Raw genomic sequence first — 21,898 nt, forward strand, 5'->3', positions numbered from 1 at the left:
TTCAATTTACTTAATGAATGTATTTAGAATTAGAGTACCTAATACATTAGTAAATGCTAATACGACATTGTGGACATCAAACTATGCTATATGGTTCAGTACGTTATATTAATAATATATTTCTCTTTAATAAATATTTAAAAAAATTAAAAAAAACAGCTTCACAGCGGGGTGGGCAGAGGGAACCTAGTGAACAAAGACACTTCGGTCCCCACCGAACTCCGGTCCCCCCCTTTCCGCTAATTCTGGAGGCAGTGTGTGTTGAATGACACCAGAGCGAAAAAAAAAAATTCTCAGGTGAGGATTGAACCAGTCGCGTTTACAATCACACACTTTTGCCCCTGCGCTACAACTGGCCTAATAAATATGAGAATTAATTAATTAATTAGGCATTAACCTATGCTTTTTTAAATCTCCAATCCTATAATATAATCATTCAGTCATAAAATTTTAAGTCCATAAAAATAAACACAATTTATTATTTTATGGACTACAGTAACTTTTATGAACACGCAAAAGCGGTGGAAGGTACATAATAAAAAATGTTATTCTGTTCAAACTTTACAGACAGGACCTAGTGACAAATCTCTTCACTCAGCATTTCCCAACCATTTTACTGGCGTTAACGGACAAAGAAAAATCATTTTTTTTTACACTCCTACTATCTCTCTGTAATTGCAATTTGTGGGAGGAAATTCCTGGAATTTGTGGAAGGAAAATTCAGCAACAATTTTAAGTTATATTTTTAGATCATTTTACATGTTTCTGATATTACAAGATATCTACATTGTTACTAAGTTAAAATATTTAAACATTTAATGAAACATCTATAAAATCTTTATCAATACATTATTTACATATAAAAATATTTCCTAGGAAAGTATTCATATATATAATTCTATAAAAAACTAATGTTTTATAGCATATTTACATTTATTTATGGCTTACGGAATTTCAAATGAATACTTTACAAACTTCAATTGTCTCAAAGTACGCAAGGGTCAAATGAATCTTGTGAAATTATAAAACTACTAATATAGGTACATATTTTAAACTAAATAAAATTTAATTTCAGTTCGCCATTGATGCGAGTGGTGTTCAGGATGGACAAATTAAATAAAAGATCGACTCTATCTCTGAGTGAAATATTTCGATCATTTGAAAAGAATTTAGGCTTTAAAAATGATATAAAATGGACAACGGCAATTCTAATTGTTCTATACCATATGGCAGCTGTGTACTGGTGTTCACTTTACACTTTTCCAGTGAAATGGCAAACGGTTGTATTGGGTATGTATTGTATTTAATATAATAAGTCATAGGCATAGGCAGAGGGAACCTGGGAACCTAGTGTTTGATTATTATTATACTGTATTATATATTCTATTATATGATTATATCAAATATATTACAAATTTATTTGATTTAAAACTAAATTTAATCAGCTTGACGCTGTATCAGAGAAGATGTGAGCAGAGAACACTTACTGTTAAAACACTCCGTTCCCAATTTTTACCAACTCTAGAAGCATTGTGTGTTGACTGGCGTTTTGCCTCGACACCAGAGCGAAGAAATGAAAACATTAAATGTCTCATTTCCTCGAGTGGGGATCGAACTCACAACCAGTCGTGTTAACTGTCCCACTTTGTGCTCATGCACCATAACTAGCCTCTCGTTTCAAGTGTTCCATTAACATATTCTCCCACCTTTCAGCCGCAATATTTTACGTAATTACCGGGTTTGGCATCACTGGTGGCGCCCACAGATTGTGGACGCATAAGTCATATAAAGCCACGCTGCCTCTCAAGCTATTTTTACTTATGTGTTTTTCTTGTGCTGGTCAGGTACGTACTATTAGTGTTTCATTTTAAAAGATAAAATAAAAAATAAATCACACCAGAGCGAAGAAATGAAAATGTAATTTTAAATAAATATTTCATTTCCTCGAGTGGGGATTGAACCCACAACTCCTACGCCACGACTGGCGTCATTTTTTAGAAAAAATAATAAAATTTGAATATTAAAGATTGGGGGGACTGCTAGTAGTCGCTTCTTAAAAGAAAAAAACGTTTTTTTCGTTTAATTCCAAGTAATAAAGTTTGTTTGTTGTCCTTTAGAATTCCTTAGAACAATGGGTCCGCGACCATCGCGTCCACCACAAATTCAGCGACACAGATGCAGACCCTCACAATTCCAACCGTGGACTATTCTTCTCACATATTGGATGGTTGATGATGAAGAAAAATGCCCAAGTCAGAAATAGTGGAAAACTAATTGATATGACTGATATTACTAATGATCCTTTACTCAAATTTTATAACAAGTAAGTGTGTCATACCATTTTAAGATAACATCTGAATTTAAAAAGGGTTATAGATTCGATTCTCAATCGGAGAAATAAATTACTTTCATTGGGAACAAGATATGCGTTGCTATGGCGCGGCGTTGAGTTTCGCTGCTCAAACCCTATATCTCAAGAATTGAATGGTGCATAAGGAACAGAGTGTATTAACACTACTTTCCTTTCTTTATAGCGTGTAACTGTTACTAAAGCTAAAATTGATTCTTTTTTTTCATTGTTATAAAATTCCAATGCCCATAAACTTATTTCTCACATATTAATACTTTTATTGAATTGTTCTTTCAGATATTTTTGCTACTTTAAATTATTTTTTTGCTACATATTACCAGTTAGCATAAACGTATATTTGTTTGGGGAGTCATGGCAGTGCGCGGTCGCGTGGCAGTGGTTCATACGGTTCCTAAGTATGTTTCATAGTGAACTTACAGTAAACAGCCTGGCTCACGCTTATGGCTACAAGCCTTATAACAAGTAAGTCACAATATATCGTGAACTTTAGTTATATGTTTATTTTCTTTGAAAACATAACTTAATATAAAAAATGAGAAAAAATGAGAAGCTGAGATAATTATTTTCATTTTCTTACTCTGGTAACAAGGAAAAAACGTTAAGTATCACCACTTCACAGACAATATCTCAATTGAGAGAAAAGTAAGAAACAAAGTGTTTTAACACTAGATAACCCTTTACCTATCGCGCTACAGGCGCGAAAAATATAACGTTACTTTTACTACGTGTACAAATATATTTTTTAATAATGAAAATATTAAATAAAATATTTTTATTATAGGAACTTAATACCAACAGAAAATCGTTTCGTAGCGACATGTACTCTCGGGGAAGGCTGGCATAATTATCATCACGCGTTTCCTTTTGACTACAAGGCTGCGGAACACTTCGATATGTTCAACTGGTGCACCAGATTTATTCAAGGTTTTGAAAAACTCGGTTGGGCTTACGACCTTCGTGAGGCAACTCCTGAAATGATCAATTCTATAGCACAAAGATTAGGGGATGGAACTCCAGTACATTTCCCATTAAAGTCTCAAAACGAATTATAAGTCGTTCAATATAATGAAGCGTTTTTTACATGTATTAGTGATATTATGAATTTGATAAATATTTTGATTATTTAGTTGTTAGTTTAGTTATTATATTAGTGATATTAATTTTATTTCATTAAGACTTTTTCATTATAATATTTTGTATTAAAAAAACTAAATGTTTTATAAAAACTAATAATTTTATACATAGAAAAGTTTAATTTTTTGAAAATACTTAATGATGTGATATTTAACTGTCTGTTTTATTTACTTACACTACAGGTACAAGATAGCATTGTTATTTACAATTGATTACGAATAAAAAATTAAAATACTTTTAAATATTAAAAAAACACAGAAGTAACCTATATGTCTGGATATCATGTAAATTAACATAAAATAAATGAAACGTTTTGTAACTAAATAAATGAAATGTTGCCACGTTATAGATTAAACATATAATCTGGAAAATACTGATTAACAATTATCGACATCAGCCATGGCGCATTGGAACAGAAGTGTCTCCACGGGAACGGAGTGTCTTAACATTAGGTTTCCAAACCCCCTCTGCCTAGCCTGCTATTTTCGATATAGCGCGAAGCTAAAGAAAAATTAAAAATGAATATACTCCTAAAGTATACCTAACAAAAAAATTTATTTACATACATAAAAATTTTGCGACTCAAGGCATAACAAGTTTAGACCTTGTTATCATAAAATAAATTTTAAAAAAGTAATGAAATAAATACGCAGGTTAATCGCACAAAGTTACGTGATAAGCAAAAGACAGCTCGCCTCGACTATAAAGTACCTATAAACCGTTGCGTTCGCGCTTTCCTACAAACATTTCATAACTGCCGTTCGGGGAGAAAACTTTTATTATCTACCCGCGCGGCGCTGTCCTCAGTTACGCTTTTAAAACTTTTATTTCGCCGCTAAGCAATGTTCCCAAGCCTGGCGGCTACAAAACCAACGTTTTATTATTACCGTAGTTTAAATTATGTTTTCATTATAAACATGGAGGTTCCAGGGTATGTATTGACGTTCTTGTTATAAGTTTCTTTTAAAATAGCAATATTTATGTTAAGTTGTATATAAACTAATTTTAAAATATTGCTTTAACGTCAAATGCATAAACTTATAAAAACTTTATCTTACAGCTCGTGTAAGATGCTGGTCTTGATTTCAACTTAACTTCCTCTTACACAGTCGTTTCGAGTTCAAGTCGTACAAGTTCTTCGCTTCGTACGAACTGCTTTTTTTGGGAAACTTATTTAATTTTGTTGATTTTAAGTGCTAAAAAATTATAATAAAATATTAAATAATGATCCATTCGGTCCATCCGATCGATCTATCCTGTTAACTATTTCGAGAAATAAAACAAATGTTTACAAAATTTCTAGATAATTCTCAGAATCAATTAAACTATATTTTCTTATGTTTTTTTTTAATTTTGATTATTATTTTTTTTATTTGAAATCTGGTGCTTCCCGTATGGTCCTATTATAATTTGGTCCAGTTCTAAAAATGTTTTCCATGAGAAAATCACATAAGTATTAAATTTGCATTAAGCATGTGCGTTATCGATTTCGATGATTCTTAAAAAAGGAGGAAGGAGGGATTCTTGAAAAGGATACAAAGGTGGTGTGATGAAACTTTGGCAATGTTCTAAACATGAAATCCGATTGATATCGGTTCTTTTTTTGTTAAAGATTATCCATTATTTATTAAAAAACAGTTAAAAACCGGCCTTATACTTACCCAATCAGTGAAAAAAAAATCACATTCAAATTCCAGATATCTGACACATATAAATCAACCTAAACTTTATCTCATCGCGCCAACGACAAGACCGTGAATCTCGAAAGTTTTTAACGATAGAAGTTCTTTCTTAAGCCTTTTAAAATTTCCGCTTGGGTCTAGATCGTGATCAATCTACAGTTGCCGTAAGTCCACTTAGCTGATCCCCCCCAGTAGTTTGCATAATACACCTCCTTCTCCTTCCTCCTCTCCTCTCGAATCTTCGTTGGCATTAGATACTGATTTATTCACTTCAAATGAGAGTATAAAAACTTTAGCCGTATCATAATATACTTTGTAAGAAGTATACTAAAGTTCTAACTTGTCTCCTTGGATGAGATTAATTATTACATATCTTACTTTATTACGTTAGCTTCGAGGCCTAGTTTTATGCCTATGCCTGGCCTATTTTTATATTTTAACGCGATTTTAAATTAAGTATAAAATTTTTGATCTAATCTTAAATTTTTAATACATTTTTGTTAAATTTAAGCATGTTTGTTGTTATATATTAAGTTATATTTTTAGTTAATATCTTTACATCTTTAATCAAATCATTTTTATATGACACTTATCTTACAACAAAAAATAAAACAACTCTTATATAACCCTATACTTTTATATGGTGCGCCTACAATTAAGAATCCATGACCCCAACCCCTTTAAAAACTAAATTCCTTTTAGAATATTTTTTTTATATTTTTTCTGTATAAAAAATCAGATTAAAAAATTTTACATCAATGTACATATTCATACGTGGCCGCCCTGAAGTTGTTAGCTGTAAATAGCTGCGCAGATTTGATTATATAATTTTTCTTATTTTTGATAATTTTCTCCTCAACTTAAGAACGTTCAGAAAGCCTAACTTCAGTGCTTCCACTACCTCGCCAACCGTACTTATAACCTTTAAATTTGAAAAGGACAGAATAAAACAAACCATGAAACAAATACCTATATTTATTGTAAATAAAATATCTACACAGTATGTTTAACTTTAGCCGACGGCCTATCAAACACTTGTTTCATGCCGCCTCTAAAGTTGGCGAGGCGCGAGGCAGACCCCTCATTGCTCCACGCGGAGTCGAACTCCGTAGTGTCTTGGTCAACCAGATGTGTGTATTTTGTTCTGCCTGATCTACCGAACTTCTTTACTTGCATCACCTGAGAAAGAAATATATCGTATGTTATTTGTAGGCTCAGCTCGTTGGTGTCGAAATGATATGGAAATCTAAATATTACTTTTATAAGGTCATCAACATTATGGAATGTGTGAAAATGTTTATGAAAATAATAAATAATCATTAAGTACGTGTATAGTTTTCTAATCATGAAATTTGTTAGAAAATACAGAAATTTCATTTCATAAACAAAGTTAAATTATTAGATAGTTAGAAGTTAAATTATTAGAGTATCAATGTCAATGTGGTGGAATTCTTTTGTTTTAAATAAAAATTTTGACATAAATGTGGCACATGGTTCAAGATTTATTTGTACACACAAACCTAGACTAGATTCAATTCCCAGTCGAGGGAATTAATTATTTTCCCTTCTTAACTCTGGTAATTAGAAAAAGCGCGGGATTGAGATTAACCACTCAACACGCAATGTTTTAAAAATTGAACGGTGCGCGGAGAACAAAATGCCTTAACACTAGGTTCCTACTCTACTATATGCGGGATACAGTGCAAAGCTAAAAAATATATGCAAACCTTAGGCAACACTGTCTTGTCGAAGTGGTCATCCAATGTAGCGCCGGAAAAGTCTTGTTTGAAGACTTCCTCCTCCTTGTCTAAGTAGAAAGCACCTCTGAAAAATTTGTAACACATATTTAACATCAAAGAATATTTAAAATATAGAAAAATACTTGTAATTTATTTATTTTCATTTTTTTCTGCTTATTATAAAAATAAAAAAGAGTTGGTCTCGCCCACCGAAAGTAGTACGTAATTAGCATGGTTAATTTCTTTATTGTACGTCAATAGGATTGTGGCTTTCAGTTTGATACCTTCACACGAATACGATCTTGAGATACGGAGTGCCTGTGTGCCAGTCTTGATAGATGAACAGACAGACATAATCTGACCATGCAACTATTGACTAATATATGCATAATCTATTACACTATATTTTGACACTACAACTATGTATAAGACAGACAGCCATCATACCTGTGATAATATTTCTGTAAGAACTTGTATTTTCCTTTGACGGCCTTGTTGGTGACCAGTTTCGGGTTGAGCCGTTGTTCCACGCGCCGCTCTTCCTCCGTCATATTCCTCATTCGCTCTATTGCTATTAACTCTTTTTCTATACTGAAAAGTAAAAATAAATGTATTGTATATTGTTATTAATATAATTGTTCGCGATTGGTAGTCTGGATAATCGCGAATCCGTATGAGGGCCAGATAAAGAAGTTTCTACTGTATATAAAAATAGGCGTAGCAAATGACATCTAGTGTCGCACTGAACTATACTTTAGTGTTTGTGATGAGGCTCGCGGGGTAGTGCAGTGGCGGAGTGCAGCGAGGGGAACCCTTATGTAGGTACCTTCGAAATTTTTTTTTTGTCGGTTTATCTATACCAAAATTTTAAAAAAAAGGTAACAATACTTACGCCTCGCGTTCCTCCTTGTCGCGTTTGATACGTTTCATTTCACGCAACTTCCACGCTTCGTACTCGAGTTCGTCGTTCTCGTCGTCGGTGCACACGTCGTTGATGTTACCTTCCTTGCTGTCAGTCTGGGGAAGTACTATAATTTAATGGTGTTTATTTTTAGGAAAGTAATGGCACTTAAGCCTGAATGATTTACGGGGTATTAGTTTTATTAAATTTAGTTTTTTAGTTAAAATCAGACCATACATTTCTTGATTAATGCTTTGAACATTCACATAAGAACATTCTCCATACATTCATTATGTATCCATCGATAAAAGATACTAATTCTAAATCTATAAGAAATATGTCTGCCAATTTATAATTAAAGCAAATATTAATTGTTACTAAATTAACAGCTAATACCATGAAATAATACCTGAGCATTTCTCTGTTCAGACCGAATTGTCTCCTCCACCAACTTTAAAGCTTCTCTCCTCCTCTCTTCCTTTTCCTTTCTCGATTCGGATTCTTCTTTCTTTTGCTGTTTTACTTTACGTTCCCTCTCGGCTACGGTCATCCTGTCAGACGCTCTAACAAATACTGGCTTTACTCTTGGTCCTTCGTAAATATAACAAAAGAAATGACATATATATAAAAAATAATAACAACTTTAAATTTATTGTTAACTTTACCCTTATTCCTGAATAAGATGAATTAATTGGTTGAATTAATTTATGACTACTCTGCTATATATATGCGGGATAATTTAAAAATCAATAATATGTTTATTTATTACCTGTGTCCTCCTCACTATCTGTATATTCTGTATCAGAAGAGCCACTCTCCTCTTTATCACCATCTAACATTTCTTCGTCTTCATCTCTCCCAAGTACTTCCTTTTCTGCTTCTCTATAAAAAAAATATGATAAAACCAAAATATGGATACAATATTTAGTAACTTACAATATTAACTTTATTATTAATGTTTTCAACTAAATTAACAATTAAAAAAAAATTGTTACTGATTTCTTTGTTTACTGGCAAAATAGACTGTAATGGTTAATTGTCTCACCTAGCGGCAAGCTTAGCTTTGACTGCCTGCCGACGTCTTTCAATCTCCTCTTCATCCAAATCATCTTCACTCTCTGAGCTGTGCCGCGCATCATCTTCACTAGATTCCGATTCATGTTCGGGCTCTGCATCTATTATCTCAGGTTTGTGTTCCGCTCGTCGAGGCGGAGAGTGGGCAGCAACACGTAAACGTCGTAAACGTGGGTCGTCGATCTGGTAAAAGCATTATTGTCTGTTGATAGTAGTATAATAGTGTAACACATTCAGGAACACTGTGACAGCTTGGGACCACCTAATTAAAGATTTTTGTTACAAGAGTTGTAAGTAAGCTTTACATTTAACTGAAGATGGTGGTACAGATATAAGAAAAATAGTTATCTTGTGTTCTTCTAAGCTACACTAATATTTTACTTAGTAATTCAACCATTTGAATGTGGTCAAAAATAATGTGTAGAAGTCATCACACACTTTTTAAAATGAAGCCTGTGTTCTACCGTGAGCAGCAATGGCTCTATTAAGGTCTATGTTGAACTAGTAAGAAAAATATTCATACTTGTTTTTCCGCCATTAAATAGTTACCCAACTATTTAATGGTGGAAAAACAAATATGAAGGTCATTTTCACAGTAAAAACCAAGCTTAAATCTATATTAACAAAATATAGTAATATAAATACTTATAAATACCTATCATGAAACAAACAATAATGATATCATTGACAAAGTTATTCTAAATTTTAATAAGCTCTCCGATTATGGAGTGTGCCAATTTGGTTTGCCAAGTGATCAAGTTTAGAATAATGGCCATAAATCGGGTAAAAACATGAGTAAATTACTTTCCTGGACATATATTAGAATATTTTTATATTGTAGGGTCTCTTTTAGATTTGAAAAGAGTATTTTGAACCTCTAGCTGTAGTTTAAGTTCAAGAGTTAATTTGGTAAAAACAATTTTAAGTATCACAATTTGATGGCACTGGAATTTAGAATAAACTTATACAACTGAACATGTATATATGTATGTAATGGACATAGATAAAAGGCAATATCTTTTAAAAATAAAAATAAATTTTAATTGTATTGTTAACATAAGCACATACTTTGTATAAAGTGCAAAAAAAACATATTATTTTGAAAATTTTTATTTAGCCCCATATGTAGCTATTTTGCTTATTTAGGAACCATTCATAATTTTCGTAAAACTTATTATGATTTTATTTTACAATATAATTTAAGTAATTTTAAAATATTGCTTGTTTATTTATGGCTTCAAATAGGTTAGTGGTAAACTATAAAAAAAATATATTGTATACAAGGAGAAACATTCATTTAAAAATATATAGAAAATTACTTCTGTCTCAGATTCACTTTGTGGATCATCTTTACGGCTGACTATTTGTGCTATCTGATGTTTGCGTTCAGGTCTTTGTTGTTCTATGAAGTCTTCAGTGTCTGATTCTTCAGAAGACGAAACACCTTGAGCATATTCCGGTTTCTTTCCCGATATATACCTCTGCACTTTGACTTTTTGCATAGAAATTTCACCTATAACAACGTTTATAATCATTACTATAATATATTGTTGCATTTTTCATGTTGTAATAATTAGTTTGAATGCAAAGTTCTCATAAATAATTTTGATAGAAACGGCAAAGAATGTAATCGTTATTTACCTTTTTCATTTCGAACAGGGACAGCTCCGGCTGTACTCTGTATACCAGTAGGTTGAGCAGGCAGTTGGTTCATCTTGTCTCAATTACTAGTACTTAGCAGCACTTCAAGATAATACACATATACAATCTTACAGTATGTAATAGTAATATCGTTTTTAATTTATATGTTAAAAATGTAATGTTACAAAATTGTAATCAAGATTGAAAAACGATAATTCTATGAAATATTGATTTTCACATTTCACGTAACTATAAACCAATTCATTTTGTAATTTCCACTTCCACTAAAATAAATATTGTTTATTTATTAAATGTAAATTCTACTAATCATATTAGTCTATATTCTGTACAACCTAAATCGGACAACAGAATAACACAAACAGACAACACAAAGCAACTACAACATGTAATGTGCTAGGGCTGCCAATACAATATTAATCATAGATAATACACATATACTAGAGCAATATTAATATAGCAAAATATCGACAATTAAAAATTTCAATATTGTACTCTTACCCTCACATTTTAACTCAAAACTACCGTACTCGTAATTTTTGCGTCTTTTATTTTACCTTTCACCAACTTCATGTAAATGTTTGGTCTTCAATTATTTTTATTTTTATAGAAAAAGAAATAAAGTAATAAATTTGTTAACGAAAATTATTGGATATTATAAAAATCTTTAGTTCCGCGATTTCTATTCACCCCATTTAACTAGTATAATATTGTAAGTCACAATTGCTTGTTTTAATTCAAACTAAATGTGATAACACATTTATAGTGACTTAATTTTTATTTACTGAATATTGACAGAATATACTATTCCACCCTTAAAGAATATTTTTCTATTTAATAGGACTTTACTATTTTTTCATGTTTATTCAAAGCTTTAAGCTTTTACTAAATAAGAAAAAAATCAATAGATAGATAGATACAAATAACATATACAAATTCCGAACCTTATCTATACTAATATAATAAAGCGGAAGAGTTTGTTTGTTTGTTTGTTTGTTTGTTTGTTTGTTTGAACGCTAAGATCTCTGGATCTACTGGATCGATTTACTTTGTTTTTGTTTTGTATGAAAGCTGCATTCTTCAGAAGTGCTATAGGCTATATAACATTACATTACACATATATACTAAGAAATTAAAATACTTCCTAATTTGACATGCAATTTATTCTGCCATGTTAATAACAACCGTCGCGTCGCTACGCAACCGTTACCGCGACATTTTGATATTCATCCTTATGACAATAAATATAATAGTCACTTTTAGCATTTTATCTAGATTTAAATTATACATTTTAATAAATAATTAAGGAGATGTCACTGATTCGAAATGACCTAGCTGTCGGGAGCCATAGTATGAGTATGACCGACGCGAACGGGCAGATGACGTTGATGGTTTTATAAATTTTCTCTTTCTCTTAGGTTCTCTTCTTATTTTATTTGATATTGTTGACAAAAAATATTTTAAATAGTTTTTAGGTACGGGTTCTAGGTTCTAGGTTCTAATATTAAGAATATCCTTTAGTTACTTTTACTTCTTATGTTGGTGTTCAATTTCTCAGATATTTTTTCTAATAATATGTCTCTAATTATTATTCTTTTTGATTATTTAAGCTTATATTTTCTTACTAATTATATTGAAAACTGAAAATATATTTAATAAATATTCTTATAGTTTAAGCAGGCGTAGCCGCGTCCGGGTCCACTAGTTCTTTAATAATCCGCAATTAGAACGTAGCCTCGTATATATTCATATTTCATATCGATATTTGATTATTTTGATTACTTTGTACTTATAGAAAGGAATGGGATGGCCATTTCCAATTTCCATTACTTTTATACATAATTAAATTAAGACTTAGTTTCTTATGAAAAATTGCTTACATTGAACACAAGGAGACGTAAGCATTATCTAAATTCGATAATATTTGAATATAAACAAGCAGAGGCCATCAAGCTTTACATATTATTTAGTTGATAAGTTATCATAAGTAGTAACACAAACTAAACAATCAGCTATATTTATATATAAACTTAAGTATATTATTAAGAACTTTCAAGCCAGTACTCTTGTTGAGTGTAATTGTTTTGTATTTTACTTTCATTTCTTTATATTTTTTAATAATTATGGCAGCTCGCGAACTACGTAGTTTAGACGATTTAATAACTAGTCAACTTGGAGATAAAGATTTAGAAGAATATAACAGAATTCATTATGGCAGAAAAGATCATCATTTACTGGAATTGAGAAAATCGAATATTGAACTTGCTTACAATAATAGTTTTGAAATGGCAGCATATGATTTTCCAGCACAAAAAGAAGAAACCAGAAAACCACGTATAGTTAAAGTTGGTATAATACAACATTCTATTGCAATTTCAACAGATAAGCCTATTGTACAACAAAGACAAGGTATTTTTGATAAAATTGGAAAAATTATTGTTGCTGCTGCTAATGAAGATGTTAATATTTTATGTTTACAAGAGGCTTGGAGCATGCCATTTGCATTTTGTACTAGAGAAAAGCAGCCATGGTGTGAGTTTGCAGAATCTTCTGCAGATGGCCCCAGTGTAACTTTTTTGAAAGCACTTGCTGCCAAATGTGGCATGGTTATTATCTCTCCAATATTAGAGAGAGATGAATCTCATGGTGATACCATATGGAACACAGCTGTAGTAATTAACGAATTTGGTAAGGTAATTGGTAAACACAGAAAAAATCACATACCCAGAGTTGGTGACTTTAATGAATCTACCTATTATTTTGAAGGTAACACAGGTCATCCTGTTTTTAATACTAAATTTGGTAAAATTGCTGTTAACATTTGCTATGGTAGACATCATCCATTGAATTGGTTAATGTTTGGTGTTAATGGAGCAGAGATAGTGTTTAACCCTTCAGCAACTATTGCTGGGCTAAGTGAGCATTTGTGGGCTGTAGAGGCCCGCAATGCAGCTATTGCAAATAGCTATTTTGCCTGTGCAATAAACAGAGTTGGAACAGAAAGTTTTCCAAATGAATTTACATCTGGTGATGGGAATCCTGCTCATAAAGAATTTGGGCACTTCTATGGATCCAGTTATGTGACTGCTCCTGATGGTTGCAGAACTCCAGGTTTATCAAGAATACAAGATGGCTTACTCATAGCCCAGCTTGATTTGAATCTATGTCGTCAGATAAAAGACAAATGGGGTTTCACAATGACACAACGGCTAGATCTCTATGCTGATAGTTTGAATAAAGCAATACAGCCTAATTATGAGGGTCAAACAATAGTTTAAAAGCAATGTTATAAAAGTTTTATTTTTACAATGATAATAATTATATTAAGTATTTTATATTAGTCAAAAAATATTTCTATTCATTTGTTATTGTTATTTATAGAATTTGGCAGAAATTGGGGAATGGAGTCTTTAACACTAGATTCCCTCTGTGTACCTTGCTGTGTGCGGGATACAGTGTGAAGCTGATATTGTTATAAAACATTTTATTTTTCTTACTTGTCTTTTATAATGCTGAATTATATTATAATAAAGGTTTATTTAATGAGCAATTATTCACTTGATGTTTTATTTCATATGATAAATTTATAAATTAGATAATCATATTTAGTTTACTTTTTAACACACTTTTATTAGGTCAAGCAGTAACAACAGACTGACTGTGTAATAAAATCTAAGAATCTGAATTTGAACCACTTGTAATGATTATATCTTGGCAGTTAGTCATATACCTTAGGTGACAATAAAATATTATGGTGTCAATAAGCTGGTGTGATGATTGAGCCATGTCCTGAATATTGGAACTTCATAGGTTACTAGAAAAAACCTTTAAATTTTGGGCTTATACAATTTATAGCTTCTTTAGTATGGAAAAGCATGTATTTTAGGTTTGTTTTAAAACTATATTATATTCCATTTAAAAAGTCATAATCAATATAAAATACCAAACTAGAGTAAATTCAATTATGTGTCTATGCACAATGTTATATTGTTAACTACAGTATCATAAGGTAAATAGACAAAGAGAACCCAATGTTAAGACTGTTTTATTTTCTCACTTTCCACCCAAAAGTTTGAGACTGTTTCAACTGGCAAAATTCAACTTTTATATTGTTACCAGAGTGAAGGAAGTGAAAATAATTCATTCCCTTGAGTGGGAATGGAATCCACAACTGAATAATGTAACATAGTGGCTTTATTGTTATTAAAAACTTCTACTATAGCACCCAGTGGCGTAGTAAGGGAGGGGGGGGGTCATCATACCCGGGCGCCGCTCTTAAGAGGACGCCAAATAGTCCGCAAAACTATTTAAGCATACATATGAAATTGTATTATGTTCGCCTGAGGGGCGCGGTAAAAGTATTTTGCCCCAGGCACGAGCTAAGCGCGCTAGGCCACTAATAGCACCACACCAATGATCTCTTGTTTTTATAAAAAATATGTGATTATTGTTTTGTTTACTTAGAATGACTTAGAATACTCCACAATCACTTAGGAAGTCAAATATTTTAATTTTTAATGCAATGGTTTCAAAAGGGATTTTCAAAATAAAACAGAATTTTAAAAACATTGTGTACCAATGAGAATAATACAGAAGTGAGCTATATATAAATATATGGTAATTATTGTAGGATACACTCAGTGGTTCAATAAGTTGTTTAAAGGAAATAATTTTTAAAAAATATATAATTATTTAAAATCATAATCTCTCTGATCACATAAATATAAATATTTAATTTTCATAATTTAATTAATTAAGTTTGCATTTATAGTAAGTTCCTAAACATACCAACCAGTGTTATGTTAAGGTTAATACATTGCTTCAGATAGAAAAAATCACTGAATGTACCCTAAAGTGCCAATCATAAAATTGATTACCACTAAACACTAATAATAATCTATGCAGTCTTTGCACGCATGGCAGCTCTTTTACCAGTAACGGCCTGGAAACCAGATTTGATACTTGCAACAGAACAACGAGAACCACAAGTTTCACATTGAAGGAAGAACAATCTGGTATCTTTTTGTAAAATAGTATCAGGGGAACGACATGTATGACAGGTAACATATTCCTTTATGTATCGACGTAAAACATTTTCTATTTGTTTTTGTTGGAAACGACCCTTGATAATAAGCTGGCTATTACCATCTACAGAACCACTTGTACCCAATTCAGCTAGTAAAAAGTCTAACAAATGTTTAGGCTGACGATGGAGGGTCTTACATATTTCTGTAAAGTTTGCAAATGATGTTTTCTTTGTCCCAATTCTTACAACCTGAGGGGGTCTCATGATGAACTTTTGTTTTTTACCAGAAACCATACTGGGATTCTTTTCTCTCATAATATCAAACACACGCTCTAATAACTCATCATAAGTGTAATCACGATCACTGCCAATCCAATCTCCATGCTGATCTTCCTCTTTATCTTGATCTTCTCCCTTCACATCATCTTCAATTGCAAACTCATCAATATTTTTCTTCTTTTTCTTCTTCTTAGTCCTAGAGAAGTCTATGTCTAAGTCTAAATCGTCAATAACCTCCTCTTCCTGAGGCTCAGGTTCCTCGATAGGAGTATTTTCATTCTGGGTCACTTCAGGGAGAGCATTTTCCATTTCTTGCAAGTTAAAGAATCTCTTTTTAGTTTTTTTCTTTTTTTTACCGAAGTTATCCAAGTCGAGGTTTTCATCTTCAGGTATGTCTACGTCACCGGACTCGGCAGGCGCTTCAACACTCGTGGTATCTCCTTGGTCACCAGCGAGGGCAGCGTCTATATCAAAACCCGTCTTCTTTTTCTTTTTTTTCTTTAGAGACGGATCAAAAATCATATCTTCTTCCATGGTTTTACTTTACTATTTCAAAATGATTTTTGATTTAGGTTTGGTTATAGTGCAGATGGAGAATTTGGCAGGAACACAGAGTAATGAGTATCCACAACGTACAAAACTAGAAATAACTTTAGCGCTGATTGTTGGCTCAATGTTGCCAGTACTTTTATCTACTTTTGCTAATAAATGTAAATGTAGATGTTAAATTTTGTTTGTTTTACTACTATTATATGAATACAACATAAATATGCAGTGTGTTAAATTATTAATATATTTTTTAAATATGTATATTGCTTATTTTAAAAAATTAGTTTTAGATTACGGTACTTTAATTAATTTAATTTAATGGAAAGCTAAGTGTGAAAGGAGCAACACTTATATCTATAAACACAGGCCAGTACTAAAGTGATAAATGAAAGATGATAGACAAAATTAGTGGGCGACTGGGCGTCCTTTCAACTGACAGATTATTTATATTCCTTCAAAAGCTGATGCAATAACGTGTCATTTTGAGTCAAGTACATTTTTTTAAATTAAATATGTATAAACTTCGGTGATATATTTAATATATTCGATGATATATCTAAATAGGAATATGATGTGACATGTTTTGTCTATATATGTATTAAATGTTTACTATATATTACTTATCGTACTACTTATAATAGTCGTCATAATAAAACAAAAAATATATTTATATTTATATTTAAAAGCTAATTTTAATTGTATGTTATCACATTAGTACCACTTAATGATAATTATACCAAAAGATTGTAAACACTTTTGTAGAAACGTTTATAATATTCAATCATGGACGAAATTATGAGTGTGCTTCGCAAAATACAAAATGACCTTAACGAGCAAAAAGCAGCGATTCTGGAAAATGGCAACATAGTTACACAACAAGTAACTCAGAATATTAACACCATATTGGAAGAAAAATTCAAAACTTGGGAGGAAAAATTCAAAAACATTAGCGAAAACATAGAAAATCAAGAAAAACGTCTCCTTTTCCTCGAAAAACAAGTCAGACAGAGAAATATTGTATTATTCGGTTTTTGAAGAAACTGAAACCTCATATTCAAATTTAGAATCAAATATAGTCAATTTTATTGCACAATATTTCTCTATACACATGGACCGCAGAGACATACAGGAAATAAAAAGAATAGGTAAGAAAGGAGAAAAGCCACGACCTACTATCATTACGTTCTCGACACTTGGTATAAAAATAGATATATCTCAAAATAGAGGAGCACTAAAAGGCACTCATTATTATATTAAAGAGGATTACCCGAAAAATATATTGGAAAAAAGAAAGTTACTACAACAGAAAGTAAGGATGGAGAGAGAAAAAGGAAACAAAGCAATAATTAAATATGATAAAATTGTAATACTAGACAATAATATACATACAGCAGTATACGAAAACAAAAAAGAACTCTTTCCAATTCCCCTGAGCACAAGAATCATGGAACTGAGCAAAAATTGCAAGCATGTAAGAAGAACAAAACGCAGAGACCGATACAAAGATCATCAAGCTTATCCGAGAGTGCTTTAAAGCCCAGCATACTAAACTTTTTAACTAACAAGAAGCCAAATGACGCAGCCAATAAATCAACAAAATAAATCCACGTACAAATAGAAACTACCACCCCCCTCTTGCAGAAAAAACACATACAATATTCCAACAACAACTATTAATAAATCTCCCAAGCCGGTTGGTCACCGTGGGAGAATATGACCACAACCCTCCAAAGAAAAATATAAACATACGGATCATACCAATCAATAAACTGAATAAACTACATTACATTATGAGAAGATTAACAAACTTTGGAGGAGGCCTTCACCTGTTGAGACCCCTCTTGCGAACTATATTGAATTAAATAAACAAAAAAAAAGAAAAATAAATAATAATATTAAGATAATAATATATACATTACGTTACTAACCCTAAAATAAAATAAATTAAAAAAAATATATACATATATATTAAAAATAAATACATATATATTAAAAAAAAAATGTAACTAACCTAAGAATAGTTGTAATTTACTTTAGCAAGAAATAAAAGGCTTTTTTATTTTATTTTTATTTTATTTAATGATAAAATATTTACGGTATCATACGGTAAATATACGTATATCAAATAAATATTTAGTCTGTATTTTGTATCATATGTATGTTTTGTGACATTCTCACATACATTATTCTGTGATCTGTATTTAAGGAAATATAACCTTAAATTAAAACATTGAAATTTGAAACTAGGAAATTATGTTTATATGAGCTAAAAAACATATTTAAAAATGTTACTTCGCGCTCATCGAACCTTTTCTAAATTAAAAAAGCCGGTATCTCGAACATTTGCACAAGCCGTACAACTAGAACAAAATGAATATACTGATACCCCAGAATATCCTCCTATTTTGGATCTGAGTTTAAAAGCAAGAAAGTTCAGAGATAGACAAACAGTTCATCAAAACATACAAAAAATAAGTACTGTAGAAGAAAAACAAATAGCTTTGAACATGCCCCGATACTATGGATGGAAATCTATTGTACTTAATGAATCTAAAATACCATTTAACGCAATGCCCTTAGTACAATATTATACACGAACATATTTTAATGAAATTGAAAACCTTCCTGATTTGTATACCGAGTTGGCTTCTATGTCTGATGAGGTAGTTCAAGAAATAAAGTCTTGCATTGAAGACTCCATTGCAATAGAAAACGAAGGAGTAGAGTAGGTATCATATATAAATACTATTTCTAAAAACAAAGTCTAGCTTAAAAATTATGTACTTTACTATATTTACTAATAAGATATGTGGTTGCTTCTCTTTTAATTATTTCAGATACAACATTGAGACAACCTTAGACAAATCTGAACAAGAACAAATTGAAAATAGTCATGCAAAAAATATTGTGAAGCAAATAAATAGAATTATCACAAATAATTTAACAGATAAAGTCCCTCATATTTTGTCATCACAGGTAATTTTTAAAACATCTAAGTGGTATAATATAATTAAAATATTGTAATATCTCCCAAGTTCATTTTATTTTCATAATTACAAATAATTAATTATTAAGTAAAACTGTTATTTAAGATTTTCTTGACACTTTTATGTACTTACAATATAATAAGGTCCTAAAATAACTTACAACTGGTGCAACAACTCACAAAGTTTGAGAAAACATGGACAAATGGTGTACGTTCATAACATTTAATGTGAAGACAAAAGTATCACTTTGTGTCATATAGCAGCTATTGTAGTCCATCATACTGCTTAACATTTTAATAGTAAGATTATAATAATATTGATATCTTAAGTGACATACAATATTAAATTATAAATATCAAACACATTTTAAAAAGCTTTCTTCTTTTAGTGGTAGGATGCTATCAATATCTAAGATCTTTATTTCATTTGTAGATTGATTATGATCCTCATCATGAGGCCTTTTGGTTTATTGGAGGAGTAGATGTACCATATAAAGTAGTTGCTTGGAGACGAAAATATCCATGGTTAAAAGACAGGGAAAATGAGCCTATAGATAGACCAGTGCAATACATAGGTATGTATATTATTTTATTATTAAGAGTGAATGAGTTCTTACTGTTATTTAACAACATTGAAATTTTATTGCCTGGACTTTAAAGGATGGTAAATAGAACACATTATTAAAGATGTTCACTTATGTTTATAGGAGCTATATTTGGTGACAAGACGTGAAAAATTACAAGGTCACAAGTGAAAAATCTATCTTATAAGTTTAATAGAATTCTTGACATACATGACTGGTCTTGTTTATACAAAATTCTATATCTTCGATGAGAGAGAATAATGGCCGTATACCCTTTTTTAATTCAACCTTTGTTGTATCAACTTTTAACCTTAAGGTTGAACTTGAACATAAGTTAAACCTGAACATAACACTTTATAATATTTATAATATTCAATTTGATAATCAATTGTTATAAATTAATAACTTAACAGGGTCACCAATACTGGCATTGAGGAGTAATTTACCTCTCAAGCCAGTGATACCATATAGTGAAGCAGAAAATCCAGAATTCAAAGTACCAAAGTTTACGTACTCTCCTGAAACTGTAGGTTATTTTGGAGAATATAGACATGGTACTAATATTCCAGGTAAGCTACATGAAATATCTTAATGGTATTTTATTACATATATTTTTTTAATTTATATTACATACAAAGTTTTAAGTGACCAAACTTAATTCTAAACTTTGTCTTACCAGACCAGGGGAATGAAAATAGTTCAATAGAACACAACCATCACATTTACAGCCAAATACCCTGCACCATAACAACTTTTACTTTATTTTTTTCTAGCTTCATATTATCGTACATAGCAAGTTAGGCATAGGGAATCCTAAGGCTTCAACACTACATTCCCTATTTTTCTCCAGAATTCTCAGGAGAGTAGGCAGTAAACGCTGCAATTTGCATTGTTATCAGAAAGAAGAAATGATAATGTTAAATATTTTAGTCACGTTTACAGTTATTGACTTATGCAACTTTATCTCAACATTCTCCCATATAATAAACTTATTGATTGCAGGATATTGGCCTGGAGAGCATGATCAATTTGGCCTCCTCTCTTTTCATGGTCGAGGACATATCTTAGATAGAAAAGAATCTTTTGGTGAAGAAGACAATTTAGAAGCACTACATTGTCAAGCAATTAAATCAAGTTTTGGCTGGCTTTTAGCACAGGCTAACTATCAAGGATTTACCACATATAATGATCTTACTTACCCTCTTGTAACACAAACAGTTATAACCAATGGACATTTAATATCTTTTTATGTTTACCAATTAAACACTATTGAAATGCATAATGATGCAGTCGATAGCAATCCAAAGCATAATATGTGTTTTGGAACAAAACCAATGAAATTGTATGACACTATTGAAAATGGAAAAGTTAAAGGATTGAATGAAGATGCTTTGAAAATGTTGGTCCAGTTCTATTTGAATACTCCAGAGGAAAGAAATTATGATATGAAACCTTATTTAGGCAAAGAACAAATAGTTGCAGATATAGATGATGACAATAGACGTTGCTGGTTAGAATCAACTTATAAACATATTGTTTCAAATCGTCCAAAGCATGACTTATTACCAGAAATCTATCTGTGGGAAAAGATATATAAAATAAAGTTCAACACACGGTTCTTTGAAGCAAAGAGACGACCATTTGAGTGGGGAATTAATCCATTTAATAGACGATTGGATGAACATTTGCCTCCTTATATACCTAAAGTTTTGAGGCCTTATCCCAGATCTAAGAAGAAGTTTGAAACTACTTACTATCCAAAAGTGTAATATGTACAAATTAAATTAAGTAATGTAGTGGTAAACTTTAATAAATTAGTGATTATATAACAGACTTTATTTTATTCTATGTTAATGCCCTCTTTTTATTGATACAACTATTTAAGTAATTATATTAATAAATTAAAATTTCATA

The 21,898-nt window shown here is 31.1% G+C and overlaps 5 protein-coding genes across 5 annotated transcripts; 3 read left to right on the forward strand and 2 right to left on the reverse strand.

Annotated features, from left to right (window-relative positions):
• The first annotated feature begins 821 nt into the window (after window positions 1–821).
• On the forward strand, window positions 822–3,526 carry LOC146539531 (acyl-CoA Delta(11) desaturase-like). Its single transcript, XM_085208206.1, has 5 exons — window positions 822–1,290; window positions 1,714–1,844; window positions 2,118–2,323; window positions 2,648–2,833; window positions 3,153–3,526. Exons 1-5 carry the CDS (start codon window positions 1,086–1,088, stop codon window positions 3,421–3,423), a joined length of 999 nt encoding a protein of 332 aa, XP_085064332.1. The 5' UTR covers window positions 822–1,085; the 3' UTR covers window positions 3,424–3,526.
• A 2,618-nt stretch (window positions 3,527–6,144) lies between these two features.
• Window positions 6,145–11,572, reverse strand: Mfap1 (Microfibril-associated protein 1). Its single transcript, XM_085208405.1, has 9 exons — window positions 10,543–11,572; window positions 10,221–10,414; window positions 8,873–9,084; window positions 8,597–8,709; window positions 8,237–8,418; window positions 7,819–7,943; window positions 7,374–7,517; window positions 6,915–7,011; window positions 6,145–6,366 (listed from the first exon to the last, which is right to left on the reverse strand). Exons 1-9 carry the CDS (start codon window positions 10,613–10,615, stop codon window positions 6,181–6,183), a joined length of 1,326 nt encoding a protein of 441 aa, XP_085064531.1. The 5' UTR covers window positions 10,616–11,572; the 3' UTR covers window positions 6,145–6,180.
• Window positions 11,573–12,263: 691 nt separating this feature from the next.
• On the forward strand, window positions 12,264–14,114 carry LOC146539533 (beta-ureidopropionase-like). The gene has a single exon (XM_085208406.1). It carries the CDS (start codon window positions 12,684–12,686, stop codon window positions 13,836–13,838), a length of 1,155 nt encoding a protein of 384 aa, XP_085064532.1. The 5' UTR covers window positions 12,264–12,683; the 3' UTR covers window positions 13,839–14,114.
• Window positions 14,115–15,117: 1,003 nt separating this feature from the next.
• Window positions 15,118–16,784, reverse strand: eIF2beta (eukaryotic translation initiation factor 2 subunit beta). Its single transcript, XM_085208407.1, has one exon. It carries the CDS (start codon window positions 16,397–16,399, stop codon window positions 15,458–15,460), a length of 942 nt encoding a protein of 313 aa, XP_085064533.1. The 5' UTR covers window positions 16,400–16,784; the 3' UTR covers window positions 15,118–15,457.
• A 1,778-nt stretch (window positions 16,785–18,562) lies between these two features.
• Window positions 18,563–21,817, forward strand: mRpS30 (mitochondrial ribosomal protein S30). Its single transcript, XM_085208404.1, has 5 exons — window positions 18,563–19,139; window positions 19,252–19,390; window positions 19,834–19,975; window positions 20,398–20,553; window positions 20,987–21,817. The coding sequence occupies exons 1-5, from the start codon at window positions 18,700–18,702 to the stop codon at window positions 21,751–21,753; spliced, it is 1,644 nt and encodes a 547-aa protein (XP_085064530.1). The 5' UTR covers window positions 18,563–18,699; the 3' UTR covers window positions 21,754–21,817.
• The last annotated feature ends 81 nt before the right edge of the window (window positions 21,818–21,898 follow it).

This window comes from Heliconius melpomene, chromosome 4, assembly GCF_056956725.1.
Source record: "Heliconius melpomene rosina isolate 202511_hmr_F chromosome 4, ASM5695672v1, whole genome shotgun sequence".
Lineage (NCBI taxonomy): Eukaryota > Metazoa > Arthropoda > Insecta > Lepidoptera > Nymphalidae > Heliconius > Heliconius melpomene.